The 26,764-nt window shown below is 54.1% G+C and overlaps 3 protein-coding genes across 13 annotated transcripts in view; 2 read left to right on the forward strand and 1 right to left on the reverse strand.

The window, feature by feature from the left end:
• Positions 1-448: 448 nt before the first annotated feature.
• On the forward strand, positions 449-13,217 carry MFGE8 (milk fat globule EGF and factor V/VIII domain containing). 4 transcript variants are annotated; one of them, XM_016151619.2, is made up of 12 exons: positions 450-467; positions 2,204-2,337; positions 4,897-5,022; positions 5,402-5,533; positions 7,542-7,723; positions 8,184-8,333; positions 8,864-9,008; positions 10,340-10,417; positions 11,423-11,607; positions 12,225-12,380; positions 12,483-12,622; positions 12,913-13,217. In XM_016151619.2, exons 2-11 carry the CDS (start codon positions 2,265-2,267, stop codon positions 12,618-12,620), a joined length of 1,365 nt encoding a protein of 454 aa, XP_016007105.1. In that variant the 5' UTR covers positions 450-467; positions 2,204-2,264; the 3' UTR covers positions 12,621-12,622; positions 12,913-13,217. The 4 variants fall into 4 exon arrangements, with proteins under 4 accessions (XP_016007108.1, XP_016007105.1, XP_016007106.1 ...); XM_016151620.2 differs by having other exon boundaries at positions 10,343-10,417; XM_016151622.2 differs by lacking the exon at positions 4,897-5,022 and having other exon boundaries at positions 449-467.
• Positions 13,218-13,353: 136 nt separating this feature from the next.
• On the forward strand, positions 13,354-24,004 carry HAPLN3 (hyaluronan and proteoglycan link protein 3). Of its 5 annotated transcripts, XM_016151628.2 has the most exons (7): positions 13,354-16,015; positions 17,717-17,818; positions 19,024-19,170; positions 19,270-19,425; positions 21,084-21,452; positions 22,603-22,905; positions 23,581-24,004. In XM_016151628.2, exons 3-7 carry the CDS (start codon positions 19,035-19,037, stop codon positions 23,865-23,867), a joined length of 1,251 nt encoding a protein of 416 aa, XP_016007114.2. In that variant the 5' UTR covers positions 13,354-16,015; positions 17,717-17,818; positions 19,024-19,034; the 3' UTR covers positions 23,868-24,004. The 5 variants fall into 5 exon arrangements, with proteins under 5 accessions (XP_016007114.2, XP_036087860.1, XP_036087859.1 ...); XM_036231967.1 differs by lacking the exon at positions 19,024-19,170; XM_036231966.1 differs by lacking the exon at positions 17,717-17,818.
• Positions 24,005-25,279: 1,275 nt separating this feature from the next.
• ACAN (aggrecan) overlaps positions 25,280-26,764 on the reverse strand; it is a 47,633-nt gene continuing 46,148 nt past the window's right edge. For 2 of the 4 annotated variants that reach the window (XM_016151627.2, XM_016151624.2), the window contains 2 exons: positions 26,303-26,485; positions 25,280-25,858 (listed from right to left, as the gene is read on the reverse strand). In XM_016151627.2, coding sequence (XP_016007113.2) covers positions 25,782-25,858; positions 26,303-26,485 — 260 coding nt within the window. In that variant the 3' untranslated portion in view covers positions 25,280-25,781. Of the gene's footprint in view, positions 25,895-26,302; positions 26,486-26,764 lie in introns of all 4 variants that reach the window. The other 2 variants (XM_036231965.1, XM_016151623.2) reach the window with 1 other exon arrangement.

Genomic DNA, 26,764 nt, shown 5'->3' on the forward strand with positions numbered 1-26,764 from the left:
TTTGCAGCTGGGAGATGAGAAGAGGGAGGAATTGGAGAGGCTGGGTGTTGGGTGATGGTGGCGGGATCAGCCAGTGACAAACCCTCCCGGTCTGTATTTTACTGATACCTCTTTGGATCCGATTTTAAAGAAAGGACTTGATGTTCTTCTGGAAATGGCCTTGCTCTGGACTCAGGCATGAGAAGGGTTGTCCAGATGGCCAGCTGGCCCAGTTAGAAGAGCTTTGAGCTGAGCTCTATAAAAATAGATCTTTCTAAAGTATTTCTTCCACTTCCTTTCTACTCTGCAGACCAAATAACCAACCCAGGTGTGGGCATGTTTCATTTCCACAGCAGATGCAGGTCCTGAGCCAGTGAAGCAACTTCCCTTGATGCCATTAACCTCCTAGAAAGGAAAAAAAGGAGACAAACTTCAATTGAAGAAAATAAAGGTGCCTGATTAGCAGCTTGACAAAGGCTATCGGGCAGGTAAGATGTGAAGGTAGGGCTTGAATCCAGGTCCCAGCTGTCAGTCTTTCTGTGTGGCTGGCACCCAGCTGCCTGTCTCAGAGGCAAACTAGGTGAGAAGACATCTCAGCGTAGCGCTCAGCTGTGAATGGGAGACTGTTGGCTGGTTCTGAGTATCCAGCTTCAGGGTCAGAGAAGGGGAAATTAGTCAGGGTGGAGAGAGTCTCCAGAGAAATCAGTGAGGACAGTGGTCAACAGTAGTCCCAACCGAAGTAAGAAAAATCACATAAAGGAACCTCAGAATTTGGTCCTCTTTTTTGGTTTCAGTGAACACACACTTCTGCATTTTTGAGCTGAAAGCACATTTATTCCCCAGCACTGGTCCCTGGCCCTTGGCCTTTGGCTTATAAACAAAAGTGGGCTGTTTGGTCCCTGGGCAGGGATGTTTGCTCACAGATCATGACGTGTGCTCAGAGCTGCCGGTTTGGGAAAATGGTTATGCGTTCGGAGGATGTGAGTGTGGGGCTGCTGTGCTGCTCTGCTCAAGCTCACGCCATACCTGCATTCCCCAATGCTGGAAAGCTGAAAAGCGGGGCTGGACCAGACAACTTCTCTCCTGCTCTCCACATTGATGGAGTTTCGGTCAGTGTCTGCAAACAATTATAAAGCAGCATCTCAGAGGTAATGTTGACCTCAGGGATAACTTCTCACTGACCCTGGCATACACTGTCCTCCTGACACATACCCTTTGTTTGAATTCCTCTAGGCACAGGGAGCCCACCTCCCACAATAGTAGCCCATCCCCCATTCATGCATAGCTGTGGTCATAGGAGCGCACTTCCCTCTGCTGCATACAGTCTGCTTTGTTACCACCTCCACACCCTGGTTCTGGTTCTGTGCAATGGGCACAGTCATTTCATTCATTCCACAAATATTTTAGGGGTGTTTCCTTCGTGCTGGGCACTTCGTTCAGTCCTGGAAATATGGAGCTCACCTGGAGGGGACGAGATAGATAAGAGGCAATTTATTTCAATAAAAATCACCACTGTTCACTTAGTTTCTCAGGCCAGAACCCGGATGTCATCCTTGATTCCTCTCTTGCCTAACCCCATGTACCCTATCTACGTGTGAGTCTTGTTGGCTCAACTTCCAAACTATTTCTGGTATTTGTCCTCTTATTTTCAACTCCACTCCATTTCAAAGGATGCTGCTTGCCGTCTTTGCATGCATGTCATTTTATACATGTGAGTTTCTGTAGAATGCATTCCTGTAAGAGGAATTGCTAGGTCTCATAGTCTCAGCACTTGTCACTTTGACAGGTTTTACCAAGTAGCTCTGGAGAAGCTGAACCAATTTACACTCCCTGCAATGATGCATGCTTGGACCTGTTCCCCACAGCCTCACACTAACAGTGCGCTCATAATTTGCTACTTGCCAATCTGATAAGTGAATCACGGTACTCACTGCACTCTAATTTGCATTATTCTTATGTATGAGGTTTAACATCTTAAGTCTAGAATTAAAAAACAAAAAACCAAACAACTCCTGAGCCCTTCCCTGCCCAGTCGGTATAGAACTGGGGCCTAGTCTCGCGCTTCAAGCGGGATGCTGGGTGCGGTGGGGCAGGGGAGAGGCGAGGACCCCTGAAACCCCCGCTTGGCTCTGGGCTGCGCTGCCCCGCCCCGAGTCCGCCTCCAGCCGGCCTGGGCGGAGCGTGCAGGCCAGTGGGAGGCGCTGCCTGATTTATTCTCGTCTAGGAGGAGTGAGAGTCCTGCAGTCTGCACGACTGGACCCCGGTCCCGTGCAGCGTCTCCCAGCATGCTGGGCCCCCGCCTGCTGGCTGCGCTCTGTGGCGCGCTGCTCTGTGCCTCTGGCCTCTTCGCTTTCTCCGGTGAGTGTCACGCCGCCCTCCAGCCCTCGCCCCTCCTCTCTGCTCGGAAGTTCGCTGCCGCGCCCTCCCTCCACTGCCACTGTTGACAAACTTGGGCAGACAGCCTAGGCCGAGCCCAGGGGCGACTTTTCTCCCCCTCAGCGTCCCGGCAGGCAGCGGGGATGCACTCGGCCTCTCCCGCTGTCTCTGCGCCTGGGCATTTTGGCCAGTGAGAGAGGCATGAGCGTTGGGTGGTGGCTTGGGACACTGGGTGACAGCCTAGCCCTCCCCAGGGAGGCGGCTTACACATAACAAAGGAATCCGCTATGTAGGGCCTCTCTTTTCCCATCTGTAAAATGAGGCCATTGAATTGTCTCACACACCTTCCCCCTGCAAGTTTTTAGGACTCTTGATAAGTCTTCTCCAGCCGACTTTCCCCGGGCAACTCCCTCGGAAGCCCTGGCAGCTTGTCAGATCATGGACATTTCCACTCGCTCTCCTGAGTGTGTGCGGATCCCAGAGGGAGGACTGGCTCTGGGTGGGGCCCTGGAGTGGGCAAGGAGCCTGGGCCTGGGCTTGGCATAGGGCTGCCTCCAGTGGTGGCAGCTCCTGGCTCCTTCCTGGAGCCTTGACATGCTGCTATATCTTCCTTGGTCCTCCCACCACCCCCTTCCCAAAGCCAGGAGGGCTCCCACCAACGGTAGGGACTCTAGCAGGTGGTTTTGGGGATGCCCTATCCCCTTCACATGGGGCCAGCAGGCCCTGTAGGTTTGGGAAAAAAGATACCCACTGGAGGGGCGATGGCAAGGACTCTTCAGGCATCTCTTCCATCACTTTCTCATAGAAACAGGATTAACGGAAGCAAGATTGGGGCATGGATCACATCTGAGACCTGGCTCTGCCATCTGTGGCGGTCTGAGGTCTGACCGCAAGCCTGCAGTTGAAGCCTTAAGGGCACCCCAAGCTCTCACACACTTGGGAGCTGGTGACTTTCCCCAGCAACCCTGAAAGGTGGCTAGGTCTTGTCCCTTCCCACCCCTCTCAGTTCCTACAGCCTGAGCCTTGGCAAAATGTCCCTGGAGAAATCTGAAAGGGCAGGATCCTGAAATCCCAAAGGTGGTTTAGTAGGGACATGATCTGCCTGTGTTCTGGCCTTTCTCCGAAAGAGAAAGCGCTGAGGCTGCCGTGCAGGCGCAGGTGAGTCAGTCTAATGCCCTCCAGGTAGGGAACACCTTTCCCTTTTCCCTTTTTTCACTGGACCCAGGGCAAGGGAATGATTAGGAAGGGGAGAAAGAAGGGTTAGATCTTGTTGGGACAGGAGTCCAGGACTCTGGCCATTCCCAAGCCTTTGTCTGTGGCCCTGCCTGCTGCCTGCCAGGTCAGGGGAGGGGATTAACCTGCTATTTAAAGCGAGTGACTAATATCTCCTTGGGAGCCGCCAAAGCTCTGGAGGCAGCTCCTGAGGCCCGGCTGAGTGGAACTCTGAGGGCTCCATCGCTCATCCACAGTGTTTCCTTCCCTGGAGCCCAGGCCCAGCTCTCTGGGGCTTTGAGGTTTCAGGAGGGTCCTCCAGCCTGGCATGGCATGACTCTGCGGGGAGGAAAAAAGATTTCTCTCGTCCTACCCTAAATGATGGCTCGGCTTTGGGTATGGCATCTGGGGCAGCCCTCTGGGATGCTAAGGTCAGAAGACTCTCCTGCAGGCCTGGCTGACCCCATTTACCAGGACCAAGGGATTAGGGACAGGCTAATAGTGCACATCTGTCACCCAGGTACCCAACCAGAAGCTGCGATGTCTTTTACAGCCCTTCTCCCACTTCTGTAGTCCTTGTCCAGTGTTTCTCAAATTTGCCTGCCCTCCTCACTTCCTCACCTGACTCTCCTCCTCAGCAGGAGTCCTGTGACAGCCTCGCTGATGCTCTCTTGGTCTCTTCCCCCTCCCCCCACCTCCTGTTACATTTCCCCCCAGAGGGATCTTTGTGTAGCTACAAAACGTCTCCCCTCCTTAGGGGAACTCTTCACATCTCTATGGGTGACATCTTCCTTCTCGGAATAGGAAATGGGTTCCCCATTTCCACCTTATGTTTAAGAATCTCTGATTTGTTTTTTCCTGGTAGACCATGGCGGGGAGGCTGAAGGAAGGTTACAAGCCCCTGGTCTGCAGGATGAAAAGTCTAAACTTATCATTCTCAAGTCCCTCCCAGTCTGGCCTCAACCTACCTGTTCAGCTATATCTCACTGTTCTCCAGCATGCCTGCAGTTTGTGCTTCTGCTTTTCTTTAGAATGCTCTTTCCTCATTCCCCAGCCTGGCACATACTCTCACTTTGTTTTTTAGACTAGCTTACATATCCTTCCTCTGTGAAACTGTCATCTCCTAGGTAGAAACCACACATCCAGTGGGCCCTCGGTCCCACCTGTTCACTTCTGTTGACTTCTCTGCCTCTTTCCCATGGCTTCTTGAGGCCCAGATGGTACCTGATTTTTCTGTGTTGGGAGCCCAGCACGTATGTGGTCATTGCTCCCTACCCCAAATATTTACTGAGTGAACGGCTTGTTTCTAAGTCAGAGCTGCCACTGCAGGTGACTTCTGTGACTCCAGCCAGTGCCTGAATGGAGGGACCTGCGTATTGGGCGAGGACGGCATCCCCTTCTCCTGCCTTTGCCCCGAAGGCTTCTGGGGCATCATTTGCAATGAGACTGAGAGAGGTATGCTGCTGCTCCACACCTAGGTCACAGCTGCAGCCCTGACTGCTGGGCTGAGCTCTTTCGTTCTGAAGTGGGCAGTGTCCCCAGCACCTCTCTTGTCATCAGCCAGCATTTCCCTGGAAACTCCTAGGCCACTTGGAAAGCTGCTGCTTCCTTTATTTGGGCTGATTCACCTACACACGACCCTGATTGTGCCAGGCTGGCCCAGAGTCCATCAGGCAGAGTTGGGGATGGAGGGGGAGGGGGTTGTAGGGTAAGGCGGGAAATGGGCTGAGTTTGGGCGGAGGTTCCTTTCGGACTAGGTCCAACTGCTGCTGCCTGTCTCTGCCCCTAGCTCCTTCCTGATCACCTGCCCATCTCACCTGACTTCCCCTCCCAGGTCCTTGTTTCCCAAACCCCTGCCACAACGATGGCGAGTGCCTGGCCCTGGATGAGTTAAAACGCGGGGATTCCTTTGTCCCGTACATCTGTAAGTGCCCTCCTGGCTTCGCAGGCTACCACTGTGATAACGGTGAGTATCTGGGGCGGACCCTGAACCATAGCCCTGGGCTATGTTCGGCCTTATTCCCTGTGTCAGGGCCTCCTTGGAGTAGATGGAGGGTAGGACAGCCTTAGATTGGGTGCACGGTAGTGAGGGTTGTCCTGTTGTCCTTCCCCAGGCTCCTTCCTGTCCAGCCCTCTCTCCTGGGACTGTAGGCCAGGCCTCATGTCACTCCAGAGGAGCAAGGAATGTTGGTTGCCCCTGAGGTCATGGGAATGCTGTTTCCTGGGTCACTATGAACCAGACACATAGCATTAGGGTTAAGTCTCAGATTTTTCTACCAAGAGGGGAAAACAAACATTCTTCATCTTCAGGGGCCTGGGAGGTCAGTCAATAAGGCTGAGGCCTCAGGATCTGACAGCTCCCAGGCCCATGTTTGATATGTAGCCTCATCACAGAGGTCGGTGAGGAGAGAGAGGCCTGGGCAGATTGGGCCATCCTCTAACAGTCAGGTGATCAGAGGCCCCTGCGTGTGCAGAGGGGCTGACCTGCCTGGCCTGCTTGGTTATCCGCTCGGCCACAGAATGGCCCTGGGCGGGTGCCCAGACAACATTGCCATCAGTGGCTTTGCACGCCATCCTCCCTCTCTGTCCAGCTGGAGTCCCTCTCACCAAACTAGGACTCTTCTGGAAATCCTCCATCTAGGCTCAGGGGTGGGTGGAGCTGGTAGGGGTTGGGGAGGCAGATTTCTGCTTTCTCATCGGTCTGGTACTGGGCATCTCTGGCAGAGGGCAGATGATTCTTCGGGCAGATGTGGGGGAGCTCTCTGAGGTTTGCTGACTATAGAAGGAGGAGGGAGGCCCGGCCATCTGAGTGGGAGTCGGGGCCCTGGAAGAGAACAGGGGAAGCGATGCCCTTCCCCTCACAGGAGGCAGCATGGAGGGCCTGTGCCTTGGGCCCTGGGTGATGCTAGTGTATTTGACATGCTGGATGGATGGAGGAATGTGGATGTGTGCGGCGGGGAGTTGCCAAGGCAGACAGAGCCCTGAGTGGGGCCAGATGGGCCCACTAATTACTGTGCTGGGAGGCAAGGTAGCCCTGGATGTGCCTGAGTTGGGATTACCCACCCAGTCTTCTCTGCTTCTGGCCTGGGGTCTTCCACAGGCTGATGGCATCTGGGGCAGAGGCAGGAGGCTACTTGGAGTTGGGGCAGCCCCCCTAGAAGGACCTTTGCAGCCCTTCTTTGATTGTTATGTGCTGTTTTCTGGAAGCCCACAAGGACCCCACAGGCTCAAAGAATGCACATTTGAGCCCCCCCTCGGGGTACGAACATGTGGGTTATGAAGACAGTCCAGACCTGGGTTCAGATCTCTATGTAGTCACCGGCCGGCTTTGATTTGGGGCATATGAGCTTACTTTGTACCTCATTCTCCTTTTGAGAGTGTCCTAGCCTGGCTCAGCATGAGCCTGGGGTGTTATTGTAGGGTGGTCTGACCCTGGGTTCTCTGCTTGGGAGCAAGGAGAATGGCTCAGCCCCCGTGCCCACATCTCCGGGATGCTGGTGAAAGTGATGGGGCCTTGGCCAGGGACAACTTTGCAGATGGCTGGTTCAGACCAGAAGTTGGAAAGGGCAGAGGGTATGAGAGAAAATGGAATGGCTTTCATACCCCACCCAGAAAACTTCTGCCATACAAGATTTTAGAAAATTTTAGGTAGATTTGCTTGTTGCTTTGTGGGCTGTATACTGCCATCTGAGGTCCCTCTTCTCCCAAAGCCATCCTGGGGATGCCAGGGGCTGGGCTGGATGTGGTTGTCCTGATGGGACCACATAACTCAGCGTGGAGGGAGACTCCAGCCAGCTCCAGTAGTGCCGTGAGTGCAGGCATGGGTCCCCGCCCCCTATGACTGTTGCTGGCCACTCTTTTCCTCACCATGCACCTTTTCTTGTTACCTCCTCTTGGACCCTCATTGTCCCTTTGTGATCTCTGCTCCGGGTCCTTGGCAGAGGCCCGCCTGACTGCCGTCTTTCTCCCTGCAGTCTGCAGCATGCCTCTGGGCATGGAGACGGGCGCCATTACCGACTCGCAGATCTCTGCCTCGTCCTTGCAGTTGGGCTTCATGGGTTTGCAGCGCTGGGGCCCAGAACTGGCCCGCCTGCGCCGCACGGGCCTTGTCAATGCCTGGACAGCCAGCAATTACGATAGGACACCCTGGATCCAGGTCTGGAAGGGTTGGCCTTGGGGTGGGTGGCATGATGGGAGGGCAGAAGGTGAGATGAGTATGCCTGCATTTGGAGATCACCCCGGAAAGGGTGCATAATGGGGGGGTCTAAGTAGCAAGGTAGCGGGTTCCCATGGGCAAAGTATCTATCGGTGGAGGAGGGTAGCGCTTTCTTTGATAGCACATATACCATAAGTGGAGAGCGGCCTTGGGGGGTCTGGATTGGGTGGCCGGGGGATGAGAGGGAGCTGACCCCAGGCTGCGGAGGGGCTGTTTACACTGAACGCGCCTCTGGGGGCCTTGTTTGTCCTTTTGTGCTTCCCTGAACACTCCACAACCCAGAGAGGTCGGATGAAAAGGCCTTTGTCATTTGTTCTGCTTCCTTTATTGTTTCTCCGGGTGGGGGGAATAGAGATAGAAGAGGGAACCTAGGAGCTTAAGGGTGCTGTCCTGGGTTCAGGTGAACCTGCTACGAAAGATGGGGGTGACGGGCGTGGTGACGCAGGGCGCCAGCCGCACAGGTTTTTCTGAGTACGTGAAGACTTTCAAGGTGGCCTACAGCGTCAATGGGAAAAACTTCCAGTTCATCCAAGGGGACGCAGGAGACAAGGTAAGGCTGTTGGGGCCCTAAGGAAGGGCTGTGATGGATACCCCTGGGCCTCCATTGTTATCTGTGAGACTCAAAAATGTTTGATGCTCTAGGGTGGCTGTGGTGGCAGAGCTGGGATGCATTTTGAGCCTTCAGGGCTGCCTTGTACTGCCCTGCAGGCTGTCCACCGCTCAAGGATGTCATTACTACATGAGCACCATTTACAACGTAGACATTGCGCATTTCTGTGTTTCTGTCCGTAGGAAAATTGTTATAATAAAGGGTCTTGAGAAAGGACTGCCTATAGAGGGACCCTATAAATTTATAGGTGACCCTGTGTGAAAGACAGGGTTTTATGCCTAGGCCCCACGATGACCAAGAACGCTGTGATAAGGTGTTGTGGAGGACTGTGGGGTGGCCAGGGAAAGGGCTGAATCCCCGATGGCTCTGCTACGCCCACTGCCCCCATAGGCCTGCAGAGGAAAGTGAGGCAACCCCAGGAAGGGGAACTGTCCACACTGACCACTCCTTCCATCTGCAATCTGTCCTAGACGTTTATTGGTAATTTGGACAACAACGGCCTAAAGACCAACCTGTTTGACGTTCCTCTGGAAGTGCAGTATGTGAGGCTGGTGCCCACTATTTGCCACCGGAGCTGCACCCTGCGCTTCGAGCTCCTTGGCTGTGAGCTGAGCGGTGAGTGCCCGGGGCTGTGGTCCATCTTAGATGATGGCCTCTCTTCTCAGCCAAGCTGAGCTGGGTAGGGCTGCAGCAAAGTCATACAGCAGAGGCACACCAGAGGGATCACCTGTCCATCAGCAGTCCTGTCCAGGTGTTCTCTGCCAACCCATGGCATTCTGGTGGGTAGATAACAAAAGACACACTTCCATTTTCAATATATTTTCACTTATTGGATCCTTGAGTTTCTAGAATGTGTAGTATCAGTTCTGTTTTGCAGTTGTCAGCTCCATGAGGGCCGGAAGTTCATCTGCTTTGTTCACTGCTGTGTTCCTAGTGCCTAGAACAGTGCCTGGATTGTAGGTGCTCAATAAACATTTGATGAATGAGTTAATGAATGAAGGGGGAAAGTGAGGCCCAGATAAATTATTTGTTAAAGACACAAAGCTGGTAGGATTTAAAACTCGGCCTAGATTCCTGGGCTTCTGATACCTACTGACCCAGTGCTTTTCCCCATGTCTCCAAACCTATAGTCTGCTTTCAAGAGAAACATAGGGTTATGGGGGCTTATAGGGTCACAGGGACAGGACTGGTGCTTCCTGCCGCCATTTCCATAACGAGTCCCAGATGGAGGAATGGTTGTCCCAGAAAGGGACAGATTTCTCCTGAGCCAGGAAAAACTCACCACTGGGGAGGTCAGATGAGTTTTGGAGAGCAGGGCTTGGGCCCATTTCCAGCTCACCCAGCTTTCTCTCTGAGCTCTAGAGGTAGTAGTTCCTTCTTTTTGCAGCCACAGTGCCACCTGCTGACCACCAGCAGAACTGTAGGGCTCACTAGGCTGATGGCAGAGCAGAGGTGGTTGGCTGGCTGCCTTTCTGGTCCCCTCAAGACCCACTTTGTGCCCAGTTTTCTCCTTTGTGTCAACTTCTTCCCGTTATCTCATTTCAGATACCGCTCAATATCGCTCAGAGCTGAGTTCTCTGTGCCTGGCTGGGTTTAGTCTTTTTTTTTTTTTTTAATTATGAACTTAAGTCTGTGTTCACATGGTTCACTGCCTTTTAAATCTAATTGTTTAAGTGGGGAGTTGAAGACTTTTCCTTCTGCTGAAAGGAAATTTTGGCAATTGGTAAAGGAGGGAGACAGGTCTGGGGGCCTTTACCCTGGCTTCTCTCCCTGGAGGCCCTTGCCACTTGCTGTCATAGTCTGAAGCCTTTGCCTGTTAAAGTTGCCGGCATGGTCTTGTCACCGTCACCTCCCTCTGAGACCAAGAAAGGGTGAGCCTGGCAAGCTGAAGAAGGGAGGCTGCCCTCTCAACTTCCTTCAAGGTCTGGACCATCTCCTTTCTCTAGCAGGCACTCCAGTCGGCTGGCTTTCCAGTACCCCTTCCCCAAATTCCCCAAAGGGACTTGTGGAGTGGAATCAGTCAGGTATGAGACACACCCATCATTTTCTTGAGAGTTTTATCTTCTCCTGCTCATCCTCAACTATTCTGGCCACCTGCTGGTGCACATGACTAGGACAAAAGAGCCTGGCACACTCCTGAGTATTTGGTGCAGGCCTGACTGAAACCAAGGCCAGCTCCTGAGGCCAGCCCTCACAGGCCCGTCTGACAGCATGCCGAAGGACCTCCGCTAGACGCCGAGGGGAGGAGCCTGCTGGGCAAGGATACAGGATCGCCCCTGAGCCACAGGATTCTAACCTCTCTGATTTCCCCCTGCTGACGGTCCAGTTCATCTCTGGGTCACCACTAGGCAGGCCTTCATGGCTCTTGGTGGATATGTGGATGGTGGAGGTGATGTCACAGTGTGGCGTGGTGATAAGTTTGTGTGATTTGGCACACTGTTTGTCTCTCGGCCTCAGTTCTCTTGTCTATAGAAAGGGTTTGCTAATACCTATCCATTCAGGTTTTTGTGTGGTAGATAAATGAAAGAAGTAAGCACTTAATCGATGCGACGATTGGTCATGTTCTGGATGATAATCTCAGAACTCAGCAGTGTACACAGCAGCTGTACTGTAGGAGTGACAGAGGAAGTGCTGTGAGTCCAGAGGAGGGACAAGTCCTGCCCAAATGAGGTGGTCAAGGCAGGCTTCTGGGAGGAGGTGTCTCACAAGTCAGGCCTTGAAGGAGGGTGGGAGGTGGTGGATCAGGGCCTGCCCTGGTGCAGAGGGAGAAGAGTGGTGGGTAGTCTATAATGGGTAAGTCGGGTAGGGGCGGGAGCTGAGAGCAGCTGGCTAAGGGGAGGAGTAGGTAGGGCGAGCAGTGTCAAAGCAGGACGGTTGGCTCGAAAAGGCAGAAGAAGCTTCCGTCTGTTGTCCGAGGAGATGCCAGGGGCTGGTCGGATCCACAGAGTCCTTTCCCCTTCATCTCCTTGTGCTCATGCCCTGGGAGGCTAGGGATCCCAGATCGGGATGACACCCTCCTTTGCTGGCAGGATGCGCCGGACCCCTGGGCATGAAGGACAACACCATCCCTGACAAACAGATCACGGCCTCCAGCACCTACAAGACCTGGGGCCTGAATTCCTTCAGCTGGTATCCCTTCTACGCGCGGCTGGACAAGCAGGGCAAGTTCAACGCCTGGACTGCTGAGAAGAACTCTGCCTCTGAATGGCTGCAGGTGGGCCAGGCCCCTGGGGTGCAGGCCTGGGGTCAGGTGGGGTCAGGTCGGGTGGGGCTGTCAAGGTTTTGACGTCTGCTCAGCCTAGGTTTCTGTTCCTCAAGAGGGCATTTCGGAAAAGCTTTGTTTTTCTTCAACTTTGCTGTTTCTTCCTGCCACATGCCCTACTCTCCTCCTGATTCTGTAACTCCAGGGGGGAGAATAGTGGGAGCTCAGTGCTGCTTCCACCAAAGCCCCCAGCCCAGGTGGAGAAAGGGGCGTGTGTCTGCCGAAGGAGAGCCACCTCCACTGGTTGCCACAGGCTGACAAGGCTGAGCCCGCGCGCAGCAGGGCAGGGCGAAGGAGGGCTACCTGAGATAGGCACCTAGAGATTTCTCTGCCTGAGCACAGAGCACATGCGCTTGGACTTGGTGTCTGAGAACACACTGTGGGACGGCCGTCAGATGTTTTTGGAATTGTGAAACACAAGAGTCACAGTTACACATGAGGAAACTGAGGCTCTGCTGAGTGAAGCAGATTTGCACAAACTAGAATACACGTCCCAGTGCGTCTGCCTTTTCCCACCTTCACAGAGAGCATCTAAACAAAAAAAACGAGGTGTTTTTCTTCCTCTGCAGATTGACTTGGGTTCTGAGAAGCAAGTGACTGGCATCATCACGCAGGGAGCCCGAGACTTTGGCCACATCCAGTATGTGGCAGCCTATAAGTTGGCCTACAGTAACAATGGCGTGGACTGGACCGAGTACAGTGATCCGGGGACCTCAGAGGGCAAGGTGAGTGTCTGTCGGCCACCCTCCCCTCACTATTGTAGGCCCGGGGCTCTGAGGTGAGGGGGCCTGGCTCTGGGGCCCTCCTGATACCCCCTCTGCCTCCAGATCTTCCCCGGCAACTTGGACAATAACTCCCACAAGAAGAACATGTTTGAAGCAGGCTTCCATGCTCGCTATGTTCGCATCCTGCCCGTAGCTTGGCACAACCGTATCACCCTGCGTGTGGAGCTGCTGGGCTGTTAGTGGTATGCCCGGCTGCAGTGTCCGGAAGGGCTGTGTGGCACCTGCCCCTTCCCCAGTCCTCCTGACCTGTGGTCTACTGCCTTCACCCTGCCTCCTGATTGTAGTGCCTTGGGGGAGGGGGTTTCAGTCACCTTCCCTGCCCCCCCCCCCCCGTGCCCCACCTCATGCCATCCCATTTTCTCAGGCACTATGGTGTCGAGTAGGTCAGGGATGGACGGGGAAGAGCGAAGTAGGGGTGTGGGTCACCTGCACCTCTCCAGATCCCTGATTCCAGCCTCTGTGTTCTCCGTAGCCCGACTCCCACACTCCCGTTCCCATGACCCTGGAGGAAGGCCCTGAGACGCCAGGCTGGAGATAAGTCTCCTGCCCCCCAGCCCTGAGGCATGATGCTGCCACTCCTGCTGCTGCCTCCTAGCCACCTGACACTCCCCCCTTATCTCCCTGGAGACCCCTCTTGACCTACAAAGAGACAAGGGAATGGGGTGGGTCTGTGGAGAGATAGGGGAGGAGGTGGGTGGGCATGGGGGCCCTCAGTGCTGATTCTTCACTAGTGAGTGCACAGGCAGCTTTCAAAATATATTTATATCACCCCTTGGAGCGCTTGCAGTTCTTCATCATTATCGTGCCGAAATGGGCTTTGTCTCATGCTGGTCCCTCACCCTCCATCCTCAGCCCTTCCAGAGCCCTGTCATTCTTGTGTCACCTGCCTGACTACAGAGAGCTTAACAGAGAGAAAGGAGGAGGTTACTGGGGGGGGGGGGTCCCACAGCGGGGCTGGGACTCTGCCAAGTGGGTGAGCACACTGGTGCCTGGGAGGCCACTGGCACATTCACTCCAGGGCTCAGATGAAACTCCAGGGGTACCCCTTGACCCTCCGCCAGGCAGGAGCTATCAGGAAGTAACCAGTGTGTGTGTGTGTGTGGGGGGGGGTGGCAGTGTAGGCCAGTGCCCTGGTGGCTGGGGAAGGGGCCCGGCTGGCAGATAGGAGGGACTGACTAGCTGGGAAAGGGACTAATGAAACCACCCTTGTATTTGAGGCCTTGGGACACAAGATGAATTTTCCAGAAGGAATGTTGGGAGCCATGCTTTGATGCACATGGGCACCTCTGGACTGAATATCTGGCCACAGGGCTGCTGAAGGGAGGGTGTGTCCTGGTTGAAGCTTCACTCTGGAAACTGGTCTGGAAGTGGCTGCTTCCTGATAGTTGCCCTTGCCAGGGATTCTTGGCTGGGTAGGGACAGAATAAAAGGCCCGGGCTGTGGTCTCCGAATAAAGAAGGACTGTGGGGCTCCCTGCCTCCCTCCCCCTGGGGGTCCCTCAGCCCACTCTTTCCTGTTTCAGAGCTCTCCTCCATGGAGCCACACAGATTGGGCTTAGGGAAGTTTCTGGATGCTTGCTGGCTACAGGGCTCCCACCCTTGTTCTGGCTTCTCCTGGGGTCTAGCAGACAGACGGTGGGAGAAGCACCTTTCTCCCGCATCTCTGCTCTGGGATGGCTCTGCCTCCCCAATAACTAACGGTAGCTCCATCCTTGCTAGAACCCAGGAGTCCCATCTGTAGAAGGGGAAACAGCTTCACTCCCATCTGTCAATTTGCCCCTATTCATGGCATTAAACATTTTCCACGTGCTTGTCTCGTTGGGTGACAGACCATTTGGGCTAGCGGCCAGTAGTCAGAGCCCTCCACTTGGCTCAGGAGACCTTTGGTAACTGGAATTGCCTAAGCCACCCATCTGTCAGGCCCTTCTTCCGCTAATCTTTTTGGTCTTGGTAGGCGGCCCTGCACTGGGTCCCCTCCCTCCTGACCCCTTATGTCCTTGGCTCCTCTCACTGGGCAGTCTCCTCCACTAACAAATCAGCTCCACAAATTTATCTTTTTATTCCTAACCACAGTCCTGAGAACCAGCTCAGATCCGCTTGCTGTCCAGTCCTTCCCTGGCTGGCACATAAAACCCATTTGCTGTCACAAAACTCACCTTCCCTGCCATCCATCCCTCTCCCTGCACCTGTGGCTATCAGCACCAGGACGAGTTGACCCCCCTCTCCCAGAAATCTAGTCTTCCTTTCCGATCCTGATTTAAATATAGCAGAGTGACGAGGAGCCTCAAGATGTACAACCTGGTTTCAAATCCTGGCTCTGAGTGACCTTGGGCAAATTACCTAAACCTGGCCTCAGTGCCCTCATCTGTAAAATGGAAATAATAGGGCCAACTCTGTGGCTTCCTAGGGACTAATGAAGGGAATGTACACATGCACCTGTGCAAAGTCTAGCCCATTGGAGACCTCAGACACTGGTTGTCTTTCTCAGAAGCTTGCAAGAGTTTTCTAATTGGTACTTGTGTCCTATTTATCACCCTCCAAATCCATCCTACACATAGTGGGCAGATGTCTGTTTCTTGCAGAGGAAGCTTCATTGGCTCCCTTTTGCCCATCAAACCTGGCATTGGCTCTGGGTGCAGGTTAGCCTCTAGTCACTGCAGCTCTGCGCTTTGATTTGCTCCTGGTTGTGTTAACACACACACACACACACACACACACACAGGCATGCATGCATGCACGTGTACATACAAGCTGTCATGTTTTGGAAGAGGCTCTGGGCTCGCTGACCCTGTGGCCTTTGGCTTTTCTGCTGAGGAAACTGTCAGGCCCAGGACCCCTGTCGATCTGGACTGGAAAGAAGACACCTTGTCCAAACAGGCGTCCTGGGAGGTGGCTGCCGGATGGCTGTGCTGGCTATGTCAGGATTCTAAAGAAGGGGCCACCCCTGCTGGAGGACCAGTCAGATGCCTGATTGCTCCTGCTGGCTGCTGGCAGCACCCCATCCTGTGCCTCCCCTCACTCCAGGGCCACTCATTCAAGATAGACCAAATAGGGGGAGCGTCCATACGCCGGACACTGAAGAGTGGCTGGCGATTTCATGGGAGAAAGGTCGGCATATGGAAAGCTCACCCCTCCCTTTCCTGAAGGTAGAATGCAGCCATAGCTCACCTGCAGAGGGCTCCCCTTGCCTAGTCCCACTGCTTTTGGTAAACCAGAGCGGTTCTAATGGGCCCTCTAAAAGTGCTCCTCTATCCCCCACTGACCTTCCTCAAAATGTGACAGCCTCAGCTCCTGGACGCTACCTTCACAGCTTGAGCAGCTTTGCGGTTTGGGGGTGGTCCCCAGCGGAGCCTGGAGCGTGCCCAAGCCTGTAGCACCTCCTTCCTTTGGGCCCTGCCCTTGGGAGGGAAAGGGGCGTGTGTTCCTTTAAGGGGCAGGCCTGGCGGGAGCGCGGGGGTTTGTCCGCAGCGGCTTCCTTTCTGGCCATTCAAGGTCCCCAAATCCGCCTGTTTCCTCAGACCCAGATAACCCGCGACCCCAAGCGCTCTCGAGCCGTCGAGTTGCCGCTGGGGGACGGTACGTGGCTTGAGGGTGGCCGGGCTCCCGGGACCCCTGTGGGCCAGCTATCTCCTCCCGGCTTCGGGTCTCCTGTGGGCCGGCGGGAGCTGGGCTGTGAACCCCGGAGCGGGGCGCTCAGAGTGCGGGTGAGGTGAGAGCCGCGCGGGGTGCGGGCAGACTTGAGCAGCACCCGGGTGTGCGCCGTGAGAAGGCACAGCCGGGGCGAGACCCGTGGCCTCCGAGCCCGCGGCGCGCACCCAGCGTCCTCACGGGGGCCGCCGGACTCCTTCCCATGCCGTCGGGTCCGGGCCCTGCAGCCGCGCCGGCTCTGCCCCGGGGCATCTGTCGGACGTTCTGCGGCCTCGGGAACTCCGGGAAAGGCTGGAGACACCCCGCGAGGAGGGGATCAGGTGGGCTGGCGGCCTGTCCTCGCCGCCCCTGCTGCCTGCTCTTGCCGTCCCAGGTCAAACCCGATGAATGCCCGTCGGTTTCAGGCCTCAGTTCACTGAGGCATCTGTCCTGGAGACAGCAAGACCCGAAGGGGCGGGGAGGGTGGGTGGTAGAGTCATGGGTGGGAGATAGGTCACTCGGAGAGGAATCTGGAGCTCGTGGTCGGCCAGGAAGGAAATAGCGCGAGCCTTGGATCCATCTCTGTCACCAGCCTGTGACCGACCGACCCCGGCTGGACCGCGGTGACCAGCGCTCACTATCGGGAGTGCCTCTGTTGTCTGCAGCAGGCATTGGTGATAGAGAGGCGCCTTGGCCCCTCTTCCGCGGCCCTGCGCTGGCCAACGGGCTGGGGAGGCTGGTAGGAAGCACCTCCGGCTTCCACTGTTGGGGTCCCCAGGTTTCAAAGGCGCTTGTAAGCCTTGTGGAAACAGGGCACCGAAGTCAAATTCCTCGTGGGGAGGCGGGCAGGTAGAGTTCTGTAGGGCAATGCTGCCCTCCGCTGGTGTCTGGGGGACTTGTACTCTGTTGGGGTCTCTGTCTTCTTTCTAAGCCCTGGTTCAGCTTATTCTGGTGTGTCCTGGGGTCCCCAGACAAGAGATGCTGGCAAAAACAAAGGCTGGATCATCAAGAGACCTGAATTTTTTTCAAACTTCCACCTATTTACCAAACGAAGACAAAGCCTTGGTTTAGTTTCCCCAACTGTAAGGCAGTGGTGGCTGCTTTCTTGCCTAGACAGTGAGAGAGATCCCCCAAGATAATGAGACTTCACTTTGTAAACTGTGCACAATAGTAATAATAGCTAATATTTTTGAGTGCTCACACCCTATCAGGCTTTATTCTAAGTGCTCTTCAGACCTTCTATCCCTTAATCTTCACAAAAATTGGTATTGTTGTGACCCTCATCTTACAGATAAGTAAAGTGAGGCTCAGTGTCTTGTCCAATGACAGACTGTTAGGAAATGGGTGGGGCCAGAACGAATCCAGGTGGCCAAGCAGCCTAGCATTTCTGAACCTCAGTTTCCTCTGCACCATGGGGATGATCCTGATACTGTGAGGTTCATTGGCAATGACGTCCATGAAAGTGCACTGATAAGCAGAAGGAAGTCCTTAAATCTGACAGATCGTTATAGGGCTGGCTCAGAGGAGCTCAACAGAGTCCTGCCTCTACTGCCTCCTGGCTGTGTGGCCTTTGCACAGTTACTTCATGTCTCTGTGCCTCTGTTCACCTGTGGATTAAATGAGGAGAACAAAATTGTCCTTGCTGACCAGGGTGGATGCTCTTAGGACGATTGAGGGACCTGCTGGAGGACACCAGAAGGGGCTACAGTCTGTTTTGCCTCAGCGTGTGTCTCTGAACCTGTTTCACGATAGGTAAGAATGATGGGAGAACGATGTTGGTATAACATAGAATCACATTGGTCCAGTAGTGATTTTTCCTAGCATCCTAATATACTGGAGTGAGTGTAACAAGACTTCTCACAATTAAAGAGCAAGCTTTAGCAATGTATGAATTTGTTAAGATAAATGCTGACATGGAAGTCCTGGAGAAAGTGCCTTTCTTTAGTATAAGAGATGGCCCTCACTATCCAAACTCTTGCTGTCCAAAATTCGGGAACCAACTAGGTTGGACAATGCAACATCTCTTCCTCCTGCATTCTCCCAACTTTCAATATCTCAACTACTGCCATCCCGATTCAAGGATGCAATAGATTTACTGAGGGTGGGATGCCTGTATGGCTGGTTTAACTGCTTAACAGAGCCTAACATAGTTTTCTGATAAAAGTAGGAGTCAGATGAAGAAGTTGCAAAGGCATTTCCCCTGTCTTAAAAAAAAAAAAAAAATTAAAAAATAAATGATAAAAAAAAGATGGAAGAAAATAGCTTCACCCTATTTTGGTAATTTTTAATTTTGGTAAATCCAGTTTCTGTTAGACTCCAATGCCCCCAAGGACCTACATCTTAAAGGAGGAAGCACTTGCCCAATGGTAAAGGCTGCAAAGGGCTTATAGTTGGGTGCCCAGTGCCAGTGTCTGTGCAGAATTAATGGTACTTTTTTATTTTTATTATTTTTTATTTTTATTATTATTTATTATTATTATTATTTTATTATTATTTTTTATTTTTATTATTATTTTTATGTTTTTTATATTTAAACTAGGATTGTTCTTGTTTTTGTTAGTGCTCTGGTTACAAAGGTGCACATGTTCGGAGTACTCCGCCTCAACCTTATTTTTCCCTGACCCTTTTTTTTTTTTTTAATGCATGATTTTGCAAAATGAGACATTTTTTCCCCCAGGTATACAAATATCGTTTTGTGGCAGCTCTGCTCTCAGACCATGGTTTCCACCTTTGACACTACGGGAACTGGTCTGGTTGCCAGCAGGTTGGGGTAACAATACCAGAGAATGGATACCCCTAAATGTTTTAACTGCAAGATACGCATGTGGCACATGTTATTTCTGTTCACTGCCCCTGGCCAGCACTGAGTCACCTGGCCCCTCCTCACTGGAAGAGAGGCTGGAAACACAGCCTTCAGTCGACGGGTTGCACACCTATCTAGAACTCTGTCACTATAGGAAAGAAGACCATGTTGGTGAAAAATATGCCATTTACGATCTCCATTTCACAAACGAAGAAACCTGCCCAGAATCACACAGCTGATAAGGGGCAGGCTCTGAGAACAGTGCCTGGCACCCCTTGGATGCTCCGCAGTAACCTGTTCAGTGAGTGAATGAGTGGGTGCTGGAACCCAGGGGTCCCTGGCCCCCTTCGGTGGGGCTCCCCTAACTGGCTTGCTTTTCGCCTCTTCTCGCCTTGCACAGGACACCCCAGTGCTGTCACCCTGCGTGACGCCATGTGCCTGCTGCTCCTGGGCCTGCTGCTGTCCCTGTCCTGCATCTCTGGACTGCCTTTCTACAATGGCTTCTACTACGCCAACCGCTCCCACGGCCAGAACCTGAACAACAGCCATGGCAAAGGTAGGCGACACCCTGGGTCAGGCTCTTTGCTCTGCCGGGTGGCTAAAACCTTCCCCTGGCTCCTGCTGTGATGTGCAGGTTCCAGGCTGGGATGGGGGATGGGGCGTGGAGCCAGCAGCTCCTTTTCCATTTGAGCCCTTGCCGTGGACCAGCCTCGTTTCTAAGACGAGTGGAAGAGATGGTTCAGGTACTCTGTGTTTGCTGGCCTCTCAGACATGGAGCCCAAGGCACTTAAGGACAATCACTCATTCTTTTTGTACTTCCTCAAAGTCCTGCCAACTTGTCAAGGTCCAGCTTAAAAAGGTGACATCTCCTGGTCTCCCCAATGGAAAAGGGCTTTGGGGTTAGGCAGACATGAGTTTGAATCTTAATTTTGCTACTTACTAGGTATATGACTCTGGGCCGGTGACTTTTTAATTAGTGTTTATTGTGCACCTACTAGGCTTCAGGCATGCTTCAAGGTGCCTTACGTACATTGTCTCATATAATCCACACAAAAACCCCGACTCAGGCAAGGGTGAGGATAAAAATGATTAACCAGTGCACTGTTGGCACTGACCATATTAAATCGAGGCCGGCTGTCTTCACAGCCTTGAAAGCAGGTACGATCAATGACTCCATCTCATAGATGAGGAAACGAGGCTCAGAGTTGAGCCAGGTGCCCAGGGCACACAGATAAGCCACATGGAGATTTGTTTATGGAAGGATAGAGAAGATGACCAACAAACACCCAGCTCAGCCTGGTCATCACATGAGCCTCTTTTGGAGGCTCTTGAAGAAAATCCTGTTCCTTGCCTCTTGCAGCTTCTGGCGGCTGCTGGCATTCCTTGGCTTATAGCTACGTCACTCTAGTCTCTGCGTCACATGGCCTCTGTAGTCAAGTCTCCCTCTGCCTTTCTTTAAAAAGATACTTGCAAGCGCAGTTAGGGCTCATTGGAGAAATCCAGTCTCACCACACCCCACTTCTCAAGATCCTTAATTTAATCACATCTGCAAAGTTCATCTTGCCATATAAAGCAACATTGAGGAACTGGGACCTGGATATTCTGGGGAGCCATTATTTTAGTTTACCATGCCCCTTTTCCTCAGAATTTATTTTGTTGTACAAGCATTGCTTTAATGAGAGTCAAGGAAATTTCTGAATCATAACCAACTTAGTGGCTTAAGACAATATCCATTTACTTTGCTCATGATTTTGTGGGTGGAACATTCTGGGCCGGATTGTTCGTGTGCCTGCAGTCGGTGGGCAGGTGAGCTGGGGGCCGGATGGCCTGGGATGGCCTCGGATGGAACAGCTAGTCTGCATCATGCACTTGCTCATCCTGCAGGAGGCTAGTCTGGTGTGGGAGCAGCAAGGCCTCCTCGGGCCTAGGCTCCAGATAGGCACGATGGAGCAGTCACTTCTGCCACGTTCATTTGATTACAGGAAGTAGCAAGGCCAGCACAGATTCAAGCGTGATGGGGAATAGAGTCACCTCTTCATGGAAAAGGATACAATCAATGCAGAGCATGTGGCTGCCAGGAGGGGTCCAGCATTGTGGCTGTTCTTAAAATCTCTATTGCCTGAGGCTGGCAGGAGCTGGGTTGAGGGCTGAGGTGGCCTTTGCAGGGGTGATGAGCTGTAGCAGGTCCTCATCTGCACCCACCGCTCCCCCTAGGTCTCTTGGACAGAGTGAAGCTGGTGGTAGAGACGCCTGAAGAGACCCTGTTCTCCCACCGAGGGGCCAACGTGACCCTGCCCTGCCGGTACCACTACGAACCGGCCTTGGTCTCCCCGAGGCGCGTGCGCATCAAGTGGTGGAAGCTGTCAGAGAATGGGACCCTGGAGTGGGACGTGTTAGTGGCCTTCGGGCTGAGGCACTGCGCCTTCGGAGACTACCAAGGCCGCGTGCGCCTGCGGCAGGACGAGGCGCGCGAAGTGTCGCTGGAGATCCAGGACCTGCGACTGGAGGACCATGGGCGCTACCGCTGTGAGGTCATTGATGGGCTGGAGGACGGGAGCGGCCTGGTGGAGCTGGAGCTGCGGGGTGAGACCCTGAGGGGCGGGGCTTGGGGGCCGAGGGGCGGGGCTCCATGAAAGCAGCCAGACCTGTGTGCCTTAGGCAGATAAACATTTACTCCTCAAAACAACTCTATAAGGAAGCTACTATTATCACCCTCGTTTTACAGATGAGGAAAACAAGGCATAGAGAGGTCAAGTAACTTACTCGACCTCACATAGCTCCTAAATGTCAAACAGGTATTTGACCCCAGGCAGTCAGCACATAGCTCCTAAATGTCAAACAGGTATTTGACCCCAGGCAGTCAGGCTCCAGAATCCGCTCCCCTCTATTCCCTCTTGCTCACACCCCAGTCTGAGAGAGGAAAGTGGGAACTGGTCACACAGAGACAGAACCGAGAGTTAAGCAGGGTTGACAGGCAGTAGAGATGAATGAGGCAGCGAAGTGTGAGTGATCGGGAATGCTGGGGACCGGCGCATTGCTGAGCCCTCATCTGGATGGTTCCGTACCCTGAGTGGCTTGTAAACCACAGAAATTTATTCCTCACAACTCCGGGGCCTGGAAGCCTGAGACCAGGATGCCAGCATGGTCAGATGAGGGCATCCCTCTGCCAGGTCGCAGGCGTCTCTGGCTGTGTCCTCATGTCGTAGAAGGGGCCAGGGCGCTCTCTGAGGTCTCTCTGAGGAGTGTGAATCCCATTCACAAGGGCTCCACCTTCATGATCTGAGCACCCCCAGAGGCCCTGCCTCCTGATGCCATCACCTTGGGGGGGTGGTGGTTAGGATTTAAAACTATGAATTTGGGGAGCACATTGAGACTATAACCCTGGCATTCTTGCAACAAGCCTGGGAATTAGGTATTATTCTATCATTGAGGACATTAGTTGGCTGATTGATTCACTACCTTAACAACTAATAGTTGTTTGCTGAGTGCCAGCCTCGTTCTAGAAGCGAAATGTAACGTGGGCTCTGCCTTGGACTTGGACAATGGACAGGAGATGACAGGCTGGCTGAGCTTCTCTGGGGGACCCGTGTGTGTGTGTATGTGGTGTGTGTATGTGTGGTGTGTGTGTGTGTGTTGGGGAGCATCTGTCCCTCTGGAGGTGGGGACGGGGACTGAGGTCTCCAGGCAGCTGGGCCCCTGCCCACCCTCCGAACCCTCTTTCTTTCTTCCCCAGGCGTGGTCTTTCCCTACCAGCCCCCACAGGGGCGCTACCAGCTTAACTTCCACGAGGCCCAGCAGGCCTGCAAGGAGCAGGACGCGGTGGTGGCCTCTTTCGAGCAGCTGTTCCGGGCCTGGGAGGAGGGCCTGGACTGGTGCAACGCGGGCTGGCTGGAGGATGCCACGGTACAGTACCCCATCACGCGGGCCCGACAGCCCTGTGGCGGCCTGGGCCTGGCCCCCGGCGTGCGCAGCTACGGCTCACGCCACCGCCGCCTGCACCGCTATGACGTGTTCTGCTTCGCCGCTGCCCTCAAGGGTGAGTGGGGTGGCTGAGCATGGGCTGCGGTGGGCGGGCAATGCCTGGGGAGCTTCAGGGGCCCCCTGCCCGCCCTGGGGCACCTCTCCCTGGAGCACTGCAGATGATGAAGCCATGTGCAGCCGAGTTAGAGGGCTTTGATTCTGCTGCTTGAGCCAAGCATTGGTTTACTCATCCATCAAACATTTCCTGAGTGCCTACGACCTGCTGAGGCCTGAACTAGGCCCTGGGCTTCACCAATAAGTAAAACACAGTCCATCTTCACAAGTGACTCATTTCATGGGAAGATAGACAAGCACAAACAGAAATCGGTTCTGTGCCATTCTCCAAGCATCTCGAAAAGCTCATGGCACATCGTAGGTACTCAGTGAATGATTGAGTGGGCAAGAGACTCTGGTTGGTCTAGCTGAGGTGGGGTGCCCACCTAGGGTGCAATTAGGGAAGGGTGGAGGGAAGTACAGACATGACAGGAGGGGATGGAGCCCTCAGAGAGGTAATCCCTAGAACATGTCTACTGCAGATGCCCCCAGCATGGTGGCTTCCTGGGCTCAGATAGTTGACAGGTCTTTAGGAGTTCGCTGGTGACATCTGGATGGGCTAACGTTGCTGCAGCCCTTGCCATCCTTTCTAGCTGTCCCCTCCTCTGCTCAGCCCTCACGTCCTACTCTCCCACAGGGCAGGTGTACTACCTGGAGCATCCTGAGAAGCTGACATTGGCAGAGGCAAAGGAAGCCTGCCAGGAAGATGGTGCCCAGATCGCCAAGGTGGGCCAGCTCTTTGCTGCCTGGAAGTTCCATGGCCTGGATCGCTGTGATGCTGGCTGGCTGGCAGATGGCAGCGCCCGATACCCTGTCGTTAACCCACATCCCAGTTGTGGGCCCCTGGAGCCTGGTGTCCGAAGTTTTGGCTTCCCAGACCCTCAGAGCCGCAAGTATGGTGTCTACTGCTACCGTCCACGCTAGAGCCCAGCGCCAGCTCCGTCCCCGCCCAGCCCCTCCCCTCACGGGCTGTATTTATTGAGTGGGTCATTTTCTCTTGTAGGTTGGGGCAATTTTTGTATTGTTTTATACTTCTCAAATTAAATCCTTTTTAATTGCTATTTTCGTTAATCCAAACAGATCTCAAATCCTCCCTTTGCTCAGGTGGACACCCCAAGGCTCCCCAAACCAGGAATCCTCCCACCCCTCTCCTCTGGGACAGGTTCATGGGCTCATGTGGACTCCCCCACATCACCGAGTCCAGCCCCACTCTCTGTCCCAGGTGAGGCTGACGCCCAGAGGGAGCAGCGATGCAGGGGTTAGGACATGATGGCCGCAGCTCTCCCTCTGCCTCAGCCTGGGCGGGAGAGGGCATCCAGGAGACTCTGAGCTGGGCTTTGGGCTTTGCAGCCCCCGCCCCCTCTGACCTCTCTGCAAAGCTCCTGGTCCCTATGGACAAGGCTGAGGAGCTGAGGCTTTTGTGTGAGATCCCAGGGGAGGGAGGAAGTCCCCTCTCCTCCCTTCACTCTCAGTTCAGAGTCTGTACTTTGTTCTCATTTCCCCCGATTTGGGGAGTAGCCCTCAGGAATCTGTGCTTTCTTTGGCTAATAAATGGTGCTACGACGCCTCCTCCGTCCCAGCTCTGTCCTGTTCTGCATCGTGTCCCACCAGCTGGCTCCTCTGTGGGAGCCAACAGTGCGACATCAAAGGGCCAAGCAGTGCAAAGTGACCAAATGTCTCACTTGAGTTGTTCTTTGTGTCAACAACATGCAGATTCACACACAGAACCCTCTCTCTCTCTCTCTCTCTCTCTCTCTCTCTCTCTTTCTCTCTCTCTCACTTACATACACACGCTTACTCCGTCAAGCCCTTTGTGAAATTAAAGCACAATTAACAGCCTGTGACTGTCCCAGGCTTTCTGAACAGATAGGATCCATACCAGTTTGGGGTTCTTTGGCCAACACACATGTCCCCACAGCCACCCTTCCCTAAGAGCCCCTTCAGTAGACCCTGGACCACAGCTGCCTTCTCTTTAAAATTAAAAAAGAAAAAAAAAAAAAGGGAAAAGAAATAGATCTCTTCCAATGTCTTTATTATTATAATTATCATAATCTTCATTTTCAAAAATATAAATAGGTGTACGGAACCCTGGTGCCTGCACGGTCCCGGGGGGTGGGGGTGGGGGGGAGGGGTGGGGCGGTACTCCCACTGGGAGGGAAGTGCCCCCCACCCAGCCCTGCCGAGAGAGATGACACCTGCTAGGGTGGCAGACCCAGGTAAGAGGATGCTGGAAGACCCCTCGATGACTCTCTCCTGCCCGCTCACCCTGGGCCGCAGGAACCTGTCCCCTCTCCCCCAGGCTTCTCCCCACACAGATGGTGCAGCCCTTCCGGCTCCTCCTCCCCTACATTCGGCTGTGGTGCTGAGTTCACGCCCTGGGCCTCTGCCCCTTCCAGCTCCTTCTGCCCCTCCTCCCACCTCCCTCCTCCCTAGCTCTCCCTGGAGGTGAAAGAACCAGCGATTGCACTGCTCTTGGATAAAGTCAGGAAACAAAAAATAATCTTCTTTATTTAACTTAACCCTTCCCCTGCTCCCCCTGTCCCTGCACTGGTCCCTGGAAAAGGCACAACGGGGGGATGAAGAAAAGTCTCTAAACTCAGTCCACGGGTCACACAACACGTTTGCTCTGCTCTGGCATTCGGGGAGGAAATCGGATGCAGTTTTGGCGATGTGGGGGTAGGTGGGTGCATACACAATGTGGGATTTCATTTTTTTTTTCCTTCTTTAATGGAATTCCTTATATGACAGAAAGCGATAAGGAGAGGACACCATCCGTGTGGGAAGTCGGCCTGGCGAGGCTCCTGGGCTCAGCATCCTGGGCGTGTTCTGGAGCCCCGCTCAGTGGGCCGTGCTGGGGCGGCTTCTCCGCGGGGGCCGCGAGCTCCGCTTCTGTAGCCTGCGCCTGTAGGTGGTGGCTGGGCGGAAGGCAGAGGGAACGATCTCGGTGAACCCTGGGCCGAGAGAGAGCGGGGACAGCCTAGCCTCTCCCCATCCTGCCCGGTCTCCACCCCAGCTCCCTCCCCTGGCAGAAACCACTGCTCTATGAAGGCGGCCCGAGGTTTCAATTCTCAGCACCAACTTGGGTTGAGGGGCTTCAGGCTGGTATCGAAAAGGAAGGTGGGTCACCTGCTTTCTCTTTCATCTACTCAGTGAAAGTGAGCCCTCTCTGGGGGCCGAGGGCAGTGATCTGGGACCTCCCCTGGCCCTGGATGGCTGTGCGGGTGGGGGTTTGGGATCCCTGGGAAAGGCCCAGCATTGGTGCTCCGGGGGGGGGGCGGGGAGAGAGGGGAAGGCATGTAGGGAGGCCACGACACGACACTACGCTGTGCCTGGAGCGGGGTGGGAGGGAAGATGCTCACGGTCCGTGCAGGTGATCCGAGGCTCCTCCCAGTGCCCGCTGGGCTGGCACCGGATAGTGGGCACGTGGCGCTGGACGAAGCCCTCAGTGCACTGGTACCGCACCAGGGAATTGATCTCGTACCGGTTCTTCTTCTGCCCGAAGGTCCTGGCGTGCTCCACCACGGGGGGGTCTCCGCAGGCCACTGAGGGGCAAACACTCTTCAGAGAGGGCTCTCAGGGGGGTCGCTCATAATGACCCATGCCTGTGATGAGCTAGCGTGCTCCCCTCTGGCTGTGACGAGCCCAGACGCCCAGCCATGAGCCCCGACTGCGGGCCAAGGGGCGTTTCCACACCGCGCTCAGAACCTGGAAACCACTGGTTCTAACATCTGGGTTCTTCGATTTAGAGCAGCAGAAAGGGAATAAAAGAAGATCTTAAGGGGATGAGAAAACACAAGGGAAGGAGAAAGAGAGAGAAAATG

The sequence above is a fragment of the Rousettus aegyptiacus genome, unplaced genomic scaffold (assembly GCF_014176215.1).
Source record: "Rousettus aegyptiacus isolate mRouAeg1 unplaced genomic scaffold, mRouAeg1.p scaffold_m13_p_14, whole genome shotgun sequence".
NCBI classification, from domain to species: Eukaryota; Metazoa; Chordata; class Mammalia; order Chiroptera; family Pteropodidae; genus Rousettus; species Rousettus aegyptiacus.